This window comes from Talpa occidentalis, unplaced genomic scaffold (genome assembly GCF_014898055.3).
Source record: "Talpa occidentalis isolate TD23 unplaced genomic scaffold, MPIMG_talOcc4v2.1 talOcc4.9, whole genome shotgun sequence".
Taxonomy (NCBI): Eukaryota; Metazoa; Chordata; class Mammalia; order Eulipotyphla; family Talpidae; genus Talpa; species Talpa occidentalis.
This window is the reverse complement of record NW_023605305.1, coordinates 114,371,439-114,389,955: the sequence shown is the minus strand read 5'-3', so window position 1 is coordinate 114,389,955 and position 18,517 is coordinate 114,371,439. Positions and strand designations below refer to the sequence as shown.

Below are 18,517 nucleotides of genomic sequence, written 5' to 3'. Positions count from 1 at the left end.
AAGTTTCTATACTCCCCAGATTAAAAAACACAAAACCCTCCCAGTTGTATCTCCACTACCCAATCCTACCCCTGTCCTCACCTTCCCACCCTGACACCCCGGCAAACGTGCTAATTTCCTCCTAGGGCTCGGGCACCTCAGCCTGGGGTGCGCCCAGCAGAGGGACCGAGGGTGGGGGGCAGGGCCGGGGCGGGGACAGAGCGCCCAGAGCAAGGTGCCCCGCGCCGCGGAGCCTTGTGGGAGTTGTAGTTCCCGCTGCTCAGCGCCTGCGGACAGGCGTCCCCGCAGGACTCGCTTTCCCGTGCTGCCCCGCGCGCCCCCTCTTGGGACGGGTCCTGAGTGGGCGAGGAGGTGGGGCGCCTCTTGCAGAAAACTGGGATCCGGTCGCCGGGGTCGGAGGAGTTCCTGCGTCTGGGCATCGGGGCTGGTTCCTGTCTCCTCCCGAGTTCTGGAGGCCAAACTCGGAGGACAAGTTTCAGGGGCGCAGGGGGCGTCGGCGCGGGACCGGCCGGGCCCGGCGGGACCCCCCGGCACCTGCGCGCCCCCCGTGTCCCCCCTCCGCGCCGGGGCCGCGGGGGGCTGCATGTGCGCGCCCGCGGGTCTCCGGGCACCTCGGGGCGCCCGCTGAGCTCGGCGCGCGCGGAGGGCGCGCCCGGAGCCCCCGGAGCCCGCGGGGCGCCATGGCCCCCTGCGCCCTGGGCGCGCGCGCGTGGGCGCCGCTGGGCGCGCTGGCCTCGCTGGCCCTCTGCCTGCCCCGGCGGCGGGAGGCGCGCGCCGAGCCCGGGGGGCCGCGCGGCCCGCTGGAGCTGAAGATGGTGCAGGTCGTGTTCCGACACGGGGCGCGCAGCCCGCTCAAGCCGCTGCCCGGCGGGAGCAGGTGAGCGGCGCGGGCCGGCGCACCCCTTGGGGATCGCGCCCCCGGGGCGGGCTTCGGGCTGGGCTCCCGGAGCCGAGAGCTCGCGGGAGCGGTGCCGCCCCCACTTTTGAGCCGAGGTGCTGGCCCGGCTCCCCCCACCCCCTCCAGCGCACCCCCTGGGGCGCCCGCAGAGTGGGGCAGCCCCGAACTGCAGGAGCGCCCCCGGGGACGGCGAGCAGCGAGCCCGCGGCAGTGCGCGCTTTAGGGGCTTGTGAATTCTCTGGGCATCTTGTGAAAATTCAAATTGTGGGCAGGGCCTGAGAGTCTGCGTTTCTAACTATGAGTTGGGGTGAACTTGGGTACAGGGCTGCCGTGTTCTTCTGCATGACCGTTGTGAAGCTCGTGGAGAGTTGCGGGGACCTTTGAGACAGAAACCACTGGAGCCGGGATCACGCCGCCTAGCAGCTCTCTCTGGGGGTTTACAGGAGACTGGGGGCCTTTGAGGGCTTTGGGGTAACAAGTGCTGTGTCTTGGTGCTCTTTTCTATTTTGGTGGAGGGGATTTGAGGTAGGATAAAAGTTAAAGATTGACGAGGCTTGTGTCTGTAGTGATTTGAAATCAACCTGTTTTGGTCAGGATAATTATGATTAAAGCACAGAAGTTAGATTTTGCTTGAAAGGTTATGCTTCCTGGGGTTGATTCCTGGAGAGAGCAGGTGGAGAGCTCCGGCCTTCCGTGCAAGGCCTGTGGTTGAAGAACTGAGTCCTTGTGATGACCAGTGGGCAGCTGGAAATCACCAGATGCCCCGCCTGCGCTCAGGCTTACCTGTGGAGCTTTTGCCTGGTTGGCCTCCGTGCTCAGCTCCAGGTTGGAGCCCCTTCAGCAGGATGTCCAAGCCTGATGTCAGGCACACTCATCAGGCCATATAGGTGCTCTTGGGAAACCTTTAGGTTGTGTCCTCACACTGTACAGCTGGAAAACCAGTTTTTAAGCTGGTCACACGTGAAATCAAACCTCTAAGGCAGGTCATACATAAATAACTTTGGGAACCACTTGGTTTCATTATCCCATTTCTGTAATAATTAGTCGTCAATATGACTATGCCATTTTGTATCTGTTACTGGAACCACTTTCTGTTTTGATTTTTTTTCCCATCTCTGCCTTTTTTTTTTTATTAGATCTCTAGATTTTCCTTAAGATTTTGGACATAGGCTGTCTCTTGTGTCCCCCCCTTCTCCATTTATTCTTGTTACAGAAAGACTGGAAAGTGACAGAGGAATAAAAGACTCATGTTTAAGGAAAAGCTATTAGCGGTAGCAGAGGCTCCAAGACCCAGGCCTGGATGTACAGTATATGTACTCCCTGAAGGGCCTGGGAAAGGATCTGGATTCTTGTAGGCCCTTTCTCCTGACCAGTGAGTGCGATGGTTATCTTCTGCCTTTATGTTGGACTGGGAGGTTGTAGCTCTTGTAGAAGAATCGCTTCATTCATCTCCTGTCCGTGTAGCCACAACATACCTTCCGTGTGGCCACAACATATGGAGCATTTGAGTCTAGGGCTTCATTTTGCAATTCAGGCAGGCACATCACCTCTCCCACCTGCTCACCTTCTCTAGACTTTAGGTGGGTGCATTTAATTATGGTCAGAAGAGACTCCCTGGAAATGGTTCTGAAACAAAGTTACCTTTGGTAGATGTTTCCAGAGTTTTGACTGATTTATAGATAAACATCTGTGATAAATCATTTGGTTAGCTCACAAATCATCAGAAAGTAACATTGTTTAAAACTGAATGTTTTATTGAGTTGCTTTTTTATAGTTTGAATGACTGGTGACTTAACCTGTCTTCCTTACAAGCATTACAGCTGTTTTCTAGGAATAAAACTCTGGAACTAGTTTGGCCATTTTTTCCTAATCATTAGATTACCTCCAAGCGTACTTTCAAAAGATAAATATGGGGCTGCTTTTGGATTTCCCTCAGCTCCCCTCTAGACAGTGGCAAAATCGCCCCCTCCCATTCATGCACCTCCCCCCCCCCCCAGCTCATTGTTGAATAATACTTATCCCAAGCTCAGTTAAGAGAAGCAGCATTAAGGAGGCGGTGCATGGAGGAACAGGTTAGCCAATCTGTGCGTTCCTCTGGAGCTGGAGCGCTGGTTCTCAACCTCAGTAGGACACTGAGCTCAACCGGGAGCTTTAAAAAATGCTGATTTAATTGGCCCAGAACATCCAAACATGATTAAAACTTCTCTGGCGGAGCTGTAGAATCACCTGGGCTGGAGAGCATTTGACAAGTTGAGGTCCCAACCCAGGAGATCGGAGGTGACCAGCCCAAGGCAGGCCTTGGGCGTTAAGAAAATGCCCAGTGAGGCCAGTGTGCGGCGGGGCTACTGCTTCATTCTACAACCCACACCTGAACGGCTTTTGTTTATTTTTATGTAGATTTTTTTCTTTTGCTTGGAACGCAGATATCTATCCCGGTTATATATAGTGCTGTCTTCACAGAAATGTACTTTGGTGAGACGCTATCATTCTGTGTTGAGAAACTGATGAGAAACAGCCCCACAGAACTCACTGCTGTGACGACTGCAGAGACGTTCATTATCTTACTCCATCCTCTTTATGAGGACCCTTGGGAGGAATTTGTCTGTGAGCGTTAGAAATGGTGTGTTTCTCCTCAACAGTTGGCTTGCTTTTATCTTTAAGCTTGTCGAGCTGATCAAGTTTCCCCTTTTACATAAAAGCCAGAAAGCTTAGTGCGAGTCTGCGGCCACCTACAAGAAGTACAAGGATCCCCGTGGTGTACGTTTTGGTGGATGTTACGGGAAACAGTGTGTGGCCTGAGAGGGTGGTGGGGGGCGGTCAGGAGTGGTCAGAGGGATTGTGGAGAGGAGGCTGGGGCCATGGGGCAGCTGAGAGCCCTGGAAGGATTTTATGCTGGGAGCTTATAGGGTCAGAACTTCAAAAGAAGCAATGATTAAAAGATAGTAGGGGGCCTTCCTGGTGGCGCAAGGGGTTAAGACGCAACCTATGAAGCTGTCTGCAGCCTCTGCAGCACGAGTTTGATCCCCTGGCCAGCCAGGGAACTACCCACATGGTGCAGCAGACCTCTCCTGACTCGCCCACTGCTCCCCTCAGCAGTATATTTCAGTCAGTCTGCCTGTTCTGCTCTCCACTCTGTCTCTGGTGAATCCTCTCACCCCCCACACCTCTGGCCTGTACCCCAGTTCTTGTATGCATAAATAAATAAATCTTAAAAAAAAATAAAAGATCGTAGGGAGTCTCTGTTCTGAACACCCCACCTGCTAACATTGCTGCAGCACCAGTGGGGAGCAGCTTGGGTTTTAGAAACTGCAGGTGGGACAGAGACAACACCTTGTGGAAGTGGTCGGGGAGGGGGGGTTTCTGTGTAAAGGGCAGCTGGGGCTCTCTGTGGCACTCTCCTGGGGTGTTCCTGAGAGGGGCTAAGATAAATACAGTGGAATAGGACATAGAGGGTGAGATATTGTAATTTATAGGAAATTTATGACCAAAATTTATTTCTCACAGACATTTGGTCTGGATCCACAGTTCATGACTAATAGCTCCCCTTGGAGTTTCTCGTGTTGACAGTGTTAAAGGTGTCTCTTGTGTTAATGAAGGTAACTTTTGGAAAACCCCTCTGGTTGGGACTGGTTGTCTGGGAAACCAACTGACTACAGGGTGGGAATTTCAGTCTCCTTCCCTGCTTTCCTGGGAGCGGAGGGGCCCAGGGCCAGCTTAATCACGCAGTGAAGCGCTCCCGTGCCCCTTAGTAGCCCAAGAGGAAGAGGCTGCAGAGAGTGAGGGGCTGGTGAACAGGTGAAGATCTGGGGGGGGGGCAGTGGTGCTCTGCTTTACACCTCACCTACCCCAGGCAGCTCTTCTGACTGTGATTGGTATCCTACAGAACCCTCAGTGGCCCACGGAGCAAATGGCTTTCCTGAGTTCTCCAAACCTCGCTAGCAAATGATTGAACCCGAATGGGGTGTCCTGGTGTCACCAAACAAACTGGGTCTTTTGCTCGTGCCAGAAAGTCAAACTCTGAATCACAAGAATTGTCTTTACATGAAGTAGATTTATTTATTTATTTATTTATTTATTTATTTATTTATTTATTTATTTATTTATTTTAAGATGGGTACAGTCAGAAGCACGGGAGGGTGAGAGGATTCACCAGAGCCAGAGCGGGGAGCAGAACAGGCAGATAGAACGAAATACACTGCCGAGGGGAGCAGCGGGCACAGCAGGAGAGGTCTGCGCGCCATGTGGGACCCTCGCCGGCTGGCCGGGGATCAAACCGGCGCTGCAGAGGCTGCGGGCAGCTTCACAACCCAGCGCTCAACCGCTGCACCACTGGGGAGGCCCATGAAGTAGTTTTAATGAACATGATGGCAAGATAGGCTCCCCCAAACAACTGGCTCCCCTAGTGGCTGGAGTGCTGGGACTTTGGAAAGGGTGAAGGGGTGTGAAGGAGTACGAGGAGTCCCACCTCCCGTTCCCAGGAGGTGTGGAAGTCCACGTGACCTGGTCAAGGGTTTGCCTTTCCCAGCAGGGTGTTTTCCCTGCAATCTGCAGGCCTTTGTTTGCTTTGCCAAGGTCTCACAGACAGACAGGAGAGCTCTCCAAGGTCCCAGGAACAGGCAGAGCCAGTTAATGGTTAATCATGAGGGACTACAGGACACAATCCAGGGCGTTCACAGTCACTCCTAGAGAGGCAAAGCCACTCAGTGGTTAGAGTTTAATTCCACTTATTCCTAATTTGTAGCCTAGTGGTGTCTTCTGTTGCAAAATGGTGAGAATCTGGCTTCACTAGGAGCCTTGCTCAAAAGCATGGTGAAGATCTGGGGTTTGTGAGGACCTGAGGTGTGAGTGTGGGGTGAAGGTGTCTTCTTGGGGGCCTCTGATCTGCAGCCGGTTGTTCAGACGCATGGTCTTGCCTGGGCCTGTGACTAGTGTGTGGTGGAGGTTGGTCCTGGAAGATTGAGCCCTTTACCTGTGGAACCACAGTCTGTCCCGGGGAGGCAGGGTCAGAATGGATCTCAATTTTGGATGCCCCAGGAGTGCAGGAGTTGCCTGTTGGTGGGGAAGCCGCACCCCTGTAGGAAATTTGCACCAGGGGGTGTCATCAACACTGCAGGGATTTTCAAGTGTTAGTTTTAAAACAAAATGAAGCCATTGGAAGTTGAGTGAACTGTTACTTTGATTGCAGTGCTGCAGGGATTCAGATCAGCCATCGCTGTCATTAATCTTGGAGAGAGGGTAGATGGGCAGGTAGGAGCGGCAGCCTACCCCAGCGAGGGAGCCCAGAGGAGGGGTGTGCAGGGTCTGGTGGGGGAGGAGGAGAGAGGCCTGGGGCTGTACACCTGAGCCAGCCTCAGGCTGTACACCTGAGGTGGAGTGGAAGGACAGATGCTTACCTGGCACATTAGGAAAAGCTATTGACATGATGAAAGTGGTTTGGCTCAATTAATGATTAATGGGGTGGGCATGTGCGCGTGGCCTGTGGGAGTAGAAGGGAGTGAGTCTGTCACAGGCTTTTGCCTAAGCTAATAGGTTTTACACTGTGATAGTGAGATAAGAGAACCACCTTTGGGAGTGACTGTTTTCCTAGCCAGAGTCAACAGCGTTTGGCGCAGGGATAGAAAGCGCAATGGGGAGAGTCAGGTGTTTGAGTTTGGGGCCTAAGGGGATTGTAGTAGCATCGAGAGAGACACAGCAAGTTAGGGAGAGAAGCTCGTCTGTGGAATTAGAAGACTTATTTTTTTGAATTTAAAAATTTAAATTTTAATAGTGGTAGGCAAAGACCTTTATAAAGGAGGAGCCCAGGTGAACAAATGCAAATAATACTTTGTTGACATTCTCCCCGGCCAGAAGGCTCCCTGGGCATCCTGGATCCTCACAGAGAGTAGGAACACTGGCTGGGATGAGTGTCCCCTGGTGGGGCGCCATTGTAACAGGGTCTCCTCATCCACCTTGCCTTCCTAGTAGTAATCATTTTTCTCACTTTTTCTTTTTAAATTGAAATAACGTCGTGTTACACCAGTCTAATGCATCGCTGAGAATCAGCGTGTGTATACATTACATTAAGTTCACCCCTAAATTCTGTCCTTCTCCATCCCATTGCACTTGTTACAGGGCAGGGTGAGGGGGACCTCAGGACCCCCAAACCTGCCTTCTCGAAGTAGGTTCTGCCATCCGCTGCATCAAGAGAAATCGTACTCTAGCGTGTAAGACCTTTAGTGAAAGGGACTTGAATACAATTAGTGTATACTAGAGGGGAGAGAGACTAGATAAAGTCGTTTTCACACAAAACACCCAAAGTCACCCGTCCCCTGGTGGGTGCATGCGCAGCCAAACAGGGTGGCCCAAAGCGGGACCACTGAGGCCCGGGAGCCTGCCGCAGTCTAAAGCCCTCCTGGTGGGGGCCCGCAGGAGGGCGCGGGAGGGGCTGCGTTCATTAGCGCAGTTGGTATTAATGCTGTAAGTTCCCTGAACCTTTCTAAACAATGTTTTTTGTTTTTTTGTGGTCAAAACAGGTAGAGTGGACCCCCCAGCTGTTAGACGTCCCCCCCGAAACTCGGTTTGACTACACAGTGACCAGTCTCACGGGTGGCCCGAAACCACATTCGCCTTTCGACGCCCAGAACGAGGGGACTGTCCTGAAGGTGAGCGCTCGGGCCGCGCGGCCTCCCCCGGACAGTTGGGCAGGCCGTGCGGCCTTGTCATTCTTCTTCTTCTCTGCCCCACCTCAGGGGGGCATATTTGCTGGGCAGCTGACCAAGGTGGGCATGCAGCAGATGTTTGCCCTGGGACAGAGGCTGAGGAAGAGCTATGTGGAGGACGTCCCTTTCTGTCACCAACCTACAACCCCCTGGAGGTCTTGTGAGTGTCCCAGGGGTGCTTGTCGTGCCCAATTTAAGGTCTTGAGCCTGGAAAACCTATCCTGTCCCCTGCGCCCCAGATGGTTCCCCTGTCCCCGAGGTGGTTGGGGCAGTTGCCCTGTGTGGTAGGGTCCTCTGAGCAGGCAGTCACTGAGGGTCACCCTCCGTGACCTTTGGGTCCCTCAAGGCAGCCTCCCGCAGGTAGAGCAGCTTCTTCCCAGCCCGTTGCTCCCTCCTGGAGCCTGGAAAACCTCTCCGCCGCACTGTGGAATAAAACGGGGTGCAAATAATTACGTTTTCCTTTCACGAGTATCTCTGCCTTTTCCCTCCAGCGTCCGTTCCACTAACATATATCGGAATCTGGAGTCCACTCGGTGTTTGCTGGCTGGCCTTTTCCAACATCAGAAAGGTTAGATTTGGGGTGCGAAAGTCAACCCCTTGCTGAGGAGCTTTTCCACCTCACCTCCCAAGGTCCCCTCTCTCCTCTCTCGCTGCCTCTCCCCGGGTCTCCCTTCGCCCGCGCACCTGGCCTCTGTGGCATCTGCTGGAACGGCCCTCCCTGGCCTTCTGCTGCCCTCGCCGCCTGACCTCGACGTGGACAGCAGGGCATCAGCCTGCCGCGTGCCACCCCCAGTCTTGCGGCTTTTTGCTTAGGGGAGCTACTGCTAAAAAGAAAGGGGGCAGGGACACCCCACCGGCCGCTGCTGCCCTGGCCGCGGGGACTCCCTGCATCATGCGGCGGGCACTGGCGTGTTCTGCCCGGTTTTCCTGGCTGAGGTCAGTCATCTGACTCTGGTGTGCTCAGCCGGTGACCACCCCGGGGCCCGACCTCTTGTCCCCGAGGACCGTGGGGAATACGTTCCCTCGTGGGCCCCCTGTACGGAGGACCTTCGGCTCTCAAAGGGCTGCATTTTGTCAGTAAAATTGACTCAAATTTGCATTTAATTGCTGATCTGAGTTTCAGATCTTCGGGACTCACCAGTGTTCACACAGTAAAGTGCTGCCGCGAGGCAAAGGCTGTTGCTGCTGCCAGCCGCCCTCGCGGTGTCTCAAATAGAGACATGGTGCCCCCAGGTTTTAAAAAATCCGTAAAAGAACAGAACCGCTGGGCCAGAGGAGGCTGGCCTTCACCTCAGCTGGCGTGGGTCCTGCTGCTAATTCTGGCAGGAGTTTCTGCTAAATATAAACAGTGTGTGGCGAAACTACATACAGCAAACCGGGTAGGCACCCCTTCTTGGGAGCCCCGTGCTTAGGGATCATGCGCAGCGCCTGACCTGTGAAAACCTGATACTTGTTTAGCTTCTGAAAATCACTGTCCTCAGAAACTCCAAATGCATGGCCGACGTCAGAGGGTGTTTCCTGCCGGCAGGCTGGTCTGCAGGGAGGCCGCAGGCACTGCCCCAGCTCTCCAGCAAGGAGGGGAGGTGCCACCGCCAGCAGCTGGCAGGGCTGCTTGGCTTGCAGCTCCGTGCCCTGCCCTCGGATGTCTTGAGACTCCAGTGTGACATCTGTCACTTCATGCCTTCACCAGTGGACTTGCAGAGAACTCCAGCGGTGCTCCCGTTCATGGAAGTGGGGGACTCTGGGATATTGTTTCAGGAGTAAAACCCTAGAAAAGTCTAGAGGGTTATGTGAAAGCTGCAGAGACGGGAAAGCTGCTCTCCCCCACTGGGTCTGTCAGTCATTCAATGTAAATGGGAGTGTAGGCCCAGTGTCCAGACACCAATGGCAGACACCAAATAGGAGTCATCTTGTGTTATTTTAGAGGCTTAAATCATAGTTGTTATTATTCTAACATTTAGAGACTCTCTATGCACTGAACACTGTTATAAGAGCTTGGCATATATTACCATGTTCAAGTCCTGTGAGTAGTGACATTTTATAGATAAGAGAACTGAGGCCTAAATGAATTTCCCAAGGACACAACGCTGTTAAGTGGCAGAGCTGGGATTCAAACTCTGGCCTCTGATTTCACAACCCATGCTCTTCACCTTTATGCTCTGCTGCTCCTCAGAGGACATGTCTGTCTGGAGGGCCTCTGATCACCCAGGCTGCTCTTTACATTGTGTTCTGCAGAACCCCAGGATTCTTCAGAGGGGCCCAAGGAACTGCAGAGAAGGAGGGGGTAGGGCATGCAGGTGGAGTGTGCTCTGGACTTCTCTGGAAGCCTCCAGTATCTTTTATTACCTTATTTAATGTTGGGGGGGTCTGGGGGGGCTACACTGCCTTAGAAGCCCTTGAAAATTGCCAATATTTCTCCTACCCCTTCGATTTATACAGCGCAGCTTGAACCCCAGAGAAAGAAGTGACTTCTCAGCGTTGTCCTTAGGCCTTTTAGTCTGATTTCCTCTCCTGACAGACCAAGGAAGCGTGTCTGGGTTCTTACATTCCAGTAAAGTTGCCGTAGACTAAAAAAATGTCCCAGGGTTCTGACCATCAGTTTGTTTGGGAATAGTAGCTCTTCTGACTTGAGCTCACCGAAGCAGTCCAGTGAGCGACCTCTGAATTCCAAGGAACTGCTGGTGGAGGCTGTTTTTTTTGCCATCAGAAGGGCAGGCGTGAGCCCTGTGGACCTGGATCCCCGCAGCCTTCACTGTCCCTGCGAGAGCAAAGCGCAGGAAGCCAGTGCAGCACCTTCTCTGCACACTGCTGGGAGGGGCGGGCGTGAGGGCTCCGCCGTGGCCGCTACAGGCTTGGGAAACTGTAATCCTTGGTTTCTGGAGGCTCGTCTAGAAGGCTGGCTTTCAATTTGGGAACGGTGGTGAGTTCTAAGTGGCCTCGCGCTGCTTTCCCAGATTGTCCTGGCAGCCACCATATGGGCCTGTAGGATTGGACTTCGGGAAGCAAGTCAGCCAGTTCTGATGAAGTCAGGGACAGCCCGTTTTGTTCGGATGCCCAGTGCTGGCCACGCCCTGGGGTGGGGATGCTTCCGACTGGGTCAGGGACAGGCACAGCAGGTCCAGATCGTACCTGCTCTCGTCTGATGCTGCCCATGGGGCTGTGCGGGACACCACGTTGATGGGCGCTGTCCTAAGGGGTGGCCTTGTGCCCTGTTCCTGGAGGACTCGTCTGTGCCAATGGGGAAGTGGCGAGTACTGGGAAGAGCTCGCTGAGCCGCCTCCTGCCTGTCTCCCTGCCTCCCCTCCAGGGCCCATCGTCATCCACACCGATGAAGCAAATTCTGAGGTCTTGTACCCCAATTACCTGAACTGCAGGAGTCTACGGGAAAGAAACAGGTAACTGGCTCTGCGTTCTGGCTTGCCCGTGGGGGCAGAGAGCCTCCTCCCACCCTTGCTGGCAGGACTTAACCTGAACTAAGGGCCAGCTCAGGTCACTGTGCTGGTGGGGGCATGGGAGTGCAGTACCCTCAGGTCTGACATCGCTGCCCAGGGAGCAGGGAGGCCCCCCTCAAGGTGGCAGGCCAGGAAGCCAGGGAGGAGCCACTTGCTGAGCTGGAGAGCCAGCGTGCAGGCTCTGCCATCGCAGGGCGTTATCCTCTTCATCCTGGGCTCTCAGCGGAGGCAGGTGGTGATCTGGACAGGTTGCCTAAAGGGTGCTTGAGCCAGGCATCAACCTGCAGACCCAGATGTGCAGGCAGGAGACAGACTTTCCTTCTCTTACACGCTGCCTCGTAGGATAGGTCGGTTGGGGCGGATGGCACTTCCAATTCTCAGTCATTTCTGGGCTGCATGAGACTGTGTGGTGTGGCACCACAGGCAGAAGAGAACAGCGTTCCCAGGTTCCCTGGGCTGCTCGGCTTTGTTTCTGATGTAATAGAAGAAGATGCTAGAGTGGGATTCAGATAATCCAAGCTTTTACCCTAGCCCTGGTGCTCACTAACTTATTTTTATAAGTCATTTGACCACCTAGTTGACCACCTAGGGCCTTAGTTGGCTCATCTGTAAAATGGGAATAATACCACAATGCTAGTGAGTAATTGAGGATTAAATGGGATTTAATAATCTGGAGATGATGGACGAGATACACAAACTGCTAGTCACACTACAGTATAAGGGCCTGCTTTTTCTTTGCCAGAGGCCGGAAACAGGCTGCCTCCTTGCAGCCAGGCATCTCAGAAGATTTGAAAAAGGTGAAGGAAGGATTGGGTATCACCAGCAGTGATGGAATCGATTTCTTCAACCTCCTTGACAACATGGCTGCTGAGCAGGTGTGATGACTGTTCTCCTTGGGCTGGGGGCCGGGGACCTGGGGGGGGGGTTCAGGACCTGGGGGAGGGTCCTGGGCGGCAGGCTGTTGAGTTAGATGGGGTGGAGAGCAGTCATGGAGACCTGGTTTGGAGGCAGCTGTGGAACCAGCAGATGGAGTTGATGTGGAAGTTAAGTAGTGGCGCCATCAGGGAGGCTGCTGCACCTGCTAAAAGCGTGGGCATTTAACGCTAGCTCAGAGTCTCCTGGAGGTGCTCCCCAGAACACCCGCCGCCGGAGTGTGCTCTGGGCAGGTGATGGGAGGGGGATTGATGCGTCTCTCTGCACAGCAGTCTATTAAGGAATCTGAGGAACCTCTAGAGAGGAAAGCTGGTTAATCTCTAGGTCAGCTTTATCCCCAAATTTATTTAGCCATAAAATCTTTTTAAATCTAATGCATACTAAAGACCACACAATGGAAATTCTAGATTGGAAAGTCAGGCACCCAGAGGCGGTCAAACCGGCTCTTGTAGGTGCTGTTTCTCCATGAAGGTGCCAGTGAAGCTGCCCTGTGCCCTGAGGGCAGGGAGGGCCTCTTTTCATGTGTAAATATGTTTAAGGCTATCAGACCAGCATCTCTGGAAAGTGCTTCCTTGGCATCCTTCTTGTAGATCATTTGGGGAAAAGGAAGACCAGACAGACATTTATGAATTCCTGGCCAGGTATTTTACTCATCTTTTTTTTAAAGGTTCAAAAAAACACACAAATGTTTTTTGTTTGCGATAGATGGGGCGTCCTCAGAAAGGGAGGACAGACTTTCCCCTGGGCTTTCAGCTCTCTAGGAATAGCTTCAAGCAGACTTGGGGACATAGATCCTTGAGGGGTCAGGCCCACCCCACCAAGAAGGCAGGCGTCTGACCAGCGGCCTGGCCAAGCTGGTGGGAGTGTGTCTCACCGCCCTGTCTCCCTGCAGGTGCACAGCCTCCCCAGCTGCCCCGCGCTGAGGCGGTTTGCGCAGATGATCGAGAGGAGAGCGGTGGACACGGCCTTGTACATCCTGCAAAGGGAAGACCGGTGAGGGCCGCCTCGGTGCTGGCGTGAAGCCTTCTGTCAGGCCTCTGGTTTGCGGGCAAGAGGGTTCGTCTGGCCTGGCCGGCGGAGCTCAGACCCGATTGCTCACACTCCTGGAGCTGGGGCTGGTGACCCAGCGCTTCCCACCAGCCTCCGCGCTGTAGGGTGCCTCTGAACCACCGTTTCCTTTTGTTCAGAGTTTCAGAGGGTTTGGGTGGGGTGATCTGATGGAAGAAGAATTATTGCTCACTTGACCCTTCTTGTTACAACTCAACAAACCATGTTCACAAGCTTGCTGGGAGAGGAGTCATTATCCCTGATAAGGCCCAAATCCTGGCTGTATCGATGGAGAAATTGGGCCTGAGAGATGTGGGCCACATGGCCCAGCTCAGCTCACGAGCGGCAGCCCCAGGACTTGCACCAGGTCTTCTGATGCTCGGCCCTGCATCCTCACTGCATCCCTATCCTGGGGGCTCTGTCTTCAGAAGGCCCGTTCCTGACTACGGCACGGAGAGGTTCCCTCCCCAAAGTTAAAATAACCCGTTTTCTGGTCGGTTTAGATTATCCAGAGTGCCTTTGGGGTAAGTGACTTGGCAGAGGGGGCAAGGGATGCCGAGGTCTGCTGCTTATGAGCTAGAGTCTCTGGCTGCTGTGCTCTAGTTCAGAGTGAGAGCCTGGGGCATCTGGAGGGCTCGGCTGTGCCTCTCAGCTTGTGACCACTCCCTGGGATTTACCCCTCCCCCCACATACACACACCCACATTTAATAAACATTTGCAGCTTGTAGCCCGCGCCTTCTCTGCTGCAGTGCTCCTCTCTGCCCGAGTGACGTGAAAGCAGCCAGAGGCCTGCACGCCAGTGGGCATGGCCGCGCTGGCCGCATTCCGGTGAAACTTAATTTACAAAAACAGGCAGGTCAGCAGGTTGGACTGGCCGAGGCCATCCTTTGCTTTCTCCAGGTGTAAAGCATTTTAACAAGACCCGGTCCAGCCTCCTTTCCATTCCAGTTAGCCCTGGGCTCATAAAACTGACTTTCCTTCAAGGACAGATGGTCACAGCCTCCCAGTGCTGTCCCGCCTGGCCTGGCCTGCACGCAGCCTTGTGGAAAGTATCCACTGCTGCCCTCGTCCTTGCTCCTACAGCCCTTGACTGTGAGGGTGGCCACTTACCCAGTCCAGCAGGAGGGCTGACGGTGGGTCTGAGCTGTCGTGGCGACCCGCTTCCCTTTGCTAGAGCTGTGTTCTGGAAACCTGGACGCCTTTCTTCTGTCTGAGAAAATGTCAGCGGCATGAAGACCAGCCCTTTCTCTGCTCACTGCCCCATCTCCCTGCTCTGCTTCCCGCTGCCAGGGGCGCCCTGAGTGGTGGTGGCCTCCTGGTGGGACAAGCCTGAGACTGCAGTGGTGGAGCCGGGACGCCCGCCCTGAGGGCACTGCCTGGACTTCTTAGGCCACTCGTATAAGGAACGTTCTTTTCATCCAAGCACCAGGGAGGAGGCAGAGTTCCTGGGTTCCCGACTGTTCCCTGGCACACGGGGAGCGCGTTTAGAACATTGTTCCTGTGGGTCATGCTTATAAGGGCCTTTTGGAATCCCTGGAAATCATTACATCCTGTCCCCCAACTTTGTCCTTTACCCCTAGAGGCCTAATTCTCAATTTAGTGACCACACCCCCATCTCGCGGCCCCTCCCATCCCAGTTGGGGCCTCCGGTTGCAGGTCTGTCCCAATGGAGTCTGTGCATGGGCAGCCCTCCTGCTGCAGGCAGGAGCCCCAGGGCTCTCCCTGCCCGCCTGTGGCCATCCCTTGGCCTTCGCTTGTCTTTTCTCGGCTCAGCCCGAGGTCCTGCAGAGCAGAAGCAGCAGCCTACGTCTGTCCTGTGTGCCCCGTCCGCTAACCTCACTGATCTTGCATTTTTCTTAGGGAGAATCTGCAGATGTCAGTGGGCCCGTTCCTGCACCTGCTAGAGGGCAACCTGCTCAGGTCCGTGGACCCTGCCACCCCACCCGGCATGACCAGGTACCTCACACAGCCCCACTTTGCGGCTGGGAGTTGGGGGGGGCTTCTGGGTGTTCATGACATTTTCACCTTCCCTCTGATGCCCCGGCTGCCATGTTCTGAAATTTTATTTTCGCTAAAAAAGTCCTAAATTAATTTTCTCTTTTTTAACTAATTGAGCACGTGTCGGGGGCCAGGCTGGACACCCTGGCTTGATGATGTCACAGCCCCCGGCGGGTGGTCGCTTGCCGGCGTCTCCTGCAGACGTGATCTCCGCTAGGCGGGTCAGAGGCAGAATCTGCATTCCAGCAAGATCCTCGGGGGTCAGTCACCTGACACTAGAAAAGTGCCCCATTTGCCTTCTTGAGACAGATGGAGACGCAAGCGAGTTTGGGAAAGGAATGCTCTGGGGGTCCGGGTCGAGCTGTGGAATAGCAAATCCTGCCCTTCCCTGCCCCTCCGTTAGCTGCGTGGAGAGTGCTCGCCCCCGGCCTTTGCCACCTTGCCCCCACCCTGGGCTCGCGTCTGGCAGAGACTCAAGCTGCTACGCTGGCCTCCAAGGCTGGGGACCAACAAATAATATCCTTGGTCTTCCCCAAGAGAGAGATTACAGGGGTCAGGCACATACAGATTAAAATGGACTCTTTATTACTAATTAAAGCCATGTGGAGAATGTGTTGAGGGCCAATCAGGCTTATTAATAGTCCTTTGATGTGAGCTTCATTTCCCCAAATGCAAGTTTCCCCAACAAGGGAGAGAGCTCTGTGCATCCGCGGAGGGGGCCGTGTGTCCGGGCCGCGGCCCGGGGAGGGGGCCGCTGGGGCGGGAGCCACGATGCTGCGCCTTCTTTGAGACTCGCCAGGGAGGAGGGGGTGGGCCACAGCAGAGGCCAGGGGAGCTACTGCAGTGGCCAGGGCTGGGGGGCTGGGGGCCTCCTCATGAGAACCTGGGGCGTGGGAATAGGGCTCGCCACACCCTGAGCTTAGAAGGAGTTTTACTAATCTCGAGGTGTCACCTGGTTTCTGAGGCAAGTGCTGTTCCTCCTCAAAAGGGGCCAGCAGTGCCTGATCCCCAGAGACCTGAGCTAAAGGATTACAGGAAAACACTTCCATGTTGCAGAAAACTGTACCTGTACGCGGCTCACGACGTGACCCTCATGCCGCTCTTACTGGCCTTGGGGATTTTTGACAACAAGTGGCCCCCCTTCGCCGTTGACCTGACCCTGGAGCTGTACCAGCACCGGGAGACCAAGGAGTGGTTCGTGCAGCTCTCCTACGGGGGGCAGGTAAGGCCTGGAGGCCTGGGCGGTGCAGCGCCCTCCCCCTGCTCAGCCCCCAGTTCCCCCGCTCAGGCCCAGGGCAGGGCCTGGGGCTGACAGCCCGCTGGGGCTTGGGCTCCGGTCCAGTCCTAGATGCTGGAGCAGTGAGCCTCCTCCGAGTGCCTCTGCCAGGATGCCACGTCCTGACTAGAAGGCCTGTTTTGAAAGTTACCAAGACACAGCACCCCTGTGTCCTGACGGTGCCCAGGGTGGGGTCAGAGCCACGAGGACACAACCCTTAGCACTCCTAGCTCGGGAGAGTGACAGGAGGGGCCTGTTGCGCTGTTCCGGGAGCTGACGGGCAGTGGGCCTCGGCCGTCACCTGCACACACGCACATGCCATGGGTCCAGGCTCCTCAGGCCTGGGGGCACGGCTGGGCCAGGGCGGGGGTCGGGTCCTTGGGGCCCGGCTGAGTCGTGTCTCTCCTCAGGAGCAGGTGCCCAGAGGTTGCTCCGACCCACTCTGCCCACTGGACAAGTTCCTGAACACCATGTCACTTTACACCTTAAGCCCAGAAAAGTACCACACGCTCTGCTCGGAAGCCCAGCAGATGGAACGTGGAAATGGAGAGTGACTGATCCGTACAAGCGGGATGTATTGATTTTTTAAATAAAACATCTTTACACAATGACTCCAGATGTCGTGTTGGGGGTGGGGGCAGGGATTAATGGACGTCACATGGGTAAAGGCGTGTCTTTCCTGTGGGCACATTGACAGCTCTTCTTGGAGGGAAAAGCGGGCTAATGTCAAAACCACAGGCACCTCTAGGAGCTCCCTGCTTCACGCCTCGATCCCCAGCGTCAGAAGCGCCGCCTGCGACGAGGCGGAGACCCAGGCCTGGAAAGTGCTGCCTCGGTTCTGGCCCGCGGTTGGTTGTTTCCTTCTCAGCGTGCACGCGGAGCGCCTGCTGACGGCTGCCTTGACAAGGGCCAAGAGGCCCCGTCCTCCGGTGGCGGGTGAGGAAACCTGGTGACTGCAGCATCTCATGCTGTGATGGGGCATCTTGGGCTCTCTGGGTCCAGAGAACCCCGAGTTCCACCGGGCAGGGCTGGCGAGGGCGGTTACAGGGGCTCCTGGGGGCGTCTGTCCTGGTCTGAGTGGAAAGGTGAGTGGGAGTGACCAGGTAAGCAGGGAGGGAGGGAGGCCTTGTGTGTGGGTGAGGCAGGCTTGACGCCCCGAGGCCACGGCTGGGTGGTGACCTGCAGGAGGCTGCGGGGGACGCTCTGCTTCTTGGCGGCTCTGCCCTCTCCCGGGTGCTGTGGACACGGCGCGCCAGCGCCTCCTGCACCAAGCTCTCCACTCACTGTCCTCTTGGAGAGGCTCTCTAGGGTAAGTGAATGAGTCAGGCTTTTGCGCCACTGGCCTCTGGCTGTCACCTGCGGCCTTGATTGTGTGGATGCAGAAGGCCCTGGGGAGCGTGGGTGCGGGGCACGCCTGCCTGACTGGGGACACCTGGGCATGGTGTGGGCACGCGTACCTGTGCACACCTGAGCCCGGAGGCGGGGATAAAAGCGCAGCAGCAGGAGGAGGAGCAGCGAGACTATGGAAGAGGGGAGCCCAGAGGAGGAGCGCTAAGATCTGTGGGGGGCTGGGCGGCTCGGCTGCCTGCCTGCCTGCTTCTGAGTCCCCTGCCCATCAGGGCGGCCTCCCTGCCTGGCGTGCCTGTGCATTGGGCTCCCTGAGAGCCTTGAAGCCTGAAGAATCCACTGAGGGCTCCAGGACACTCCTGCAACCATTTGGTCGAATCCATAGTGAACCTGCCCTGTGCCTGCTGGCACCACACCCCACTTGCCAGCCCCTGAAACACTCCACACCCTGCCCTTCCCACTGCTTTCAGCCTGAGAGGTGTCCTGTCCCCGCAAAGTTCCCGTGTGAAGTCCCAACCCCAGCACCTCTGCTCTGAGAGTCTGTGGAGATAAGGCCCGAAAGCCGTAACTAAGGTAAAAAGAGGTCATAAGGCGGGGCTAACCCAGTACACCTGGTGCCCTTCGAGGGGGAGATACACAGAGCCGGTCTCCTTGAGCGAGGAGCGAGGCCTCAAGGAAGGCCCCCTACCCCCACCTCTGCTGACAATGGCCTCAGATTTCCAGTCTCCAGAGGTCGTGGCTTCAGCCCCCAGGCTGCAGGATGGTGTTAGGGGCTCTAGCAGCCATACTCCTGGCCCTACTATTCACCTGGCCCTACCTGGGTGTTGGTTTGCTTATCTCCCTGGTTAGAATGCAAGCTCCCCAACA

The 18,517-nt window shown here is 55.5% G+C and overlaps 1 protein-coding gene across 1 annotated transcript; it reads left to right on the top strand.

The window, feature by feature from the left end:
• Positions 1 to 680: 680 nt before the first annotated feature.
• On the top strand, positions 681 to 16,925 carry ACP6 (acid phosphatase 6, lysophosphatidic). Its single transcript, XM_054691561.1, is given in 12 exon segments — positions 681 to 877; positions 1,342 to 1,369; positions 7,411 to 7,539; positions 7,627 to 7,714; positions 7,717 to 7,756; positions 8,088 to 8,164; positions 10,904 to 10,991; positions 11,791 to 11,923; positions 12,874 to 12,974; positions 14,890 to 14,985; positions 16,084 to 16,249; positions 16,714 to 16,925. Coding segments are annotated over 12 exon segments (1,287 nt in total). The 3' UTR covers positions 16,858 to 16,925.
• The last annotated feature ends 1,592 nt before the right edge of the window (positions 16,926 to 18,517 follow it).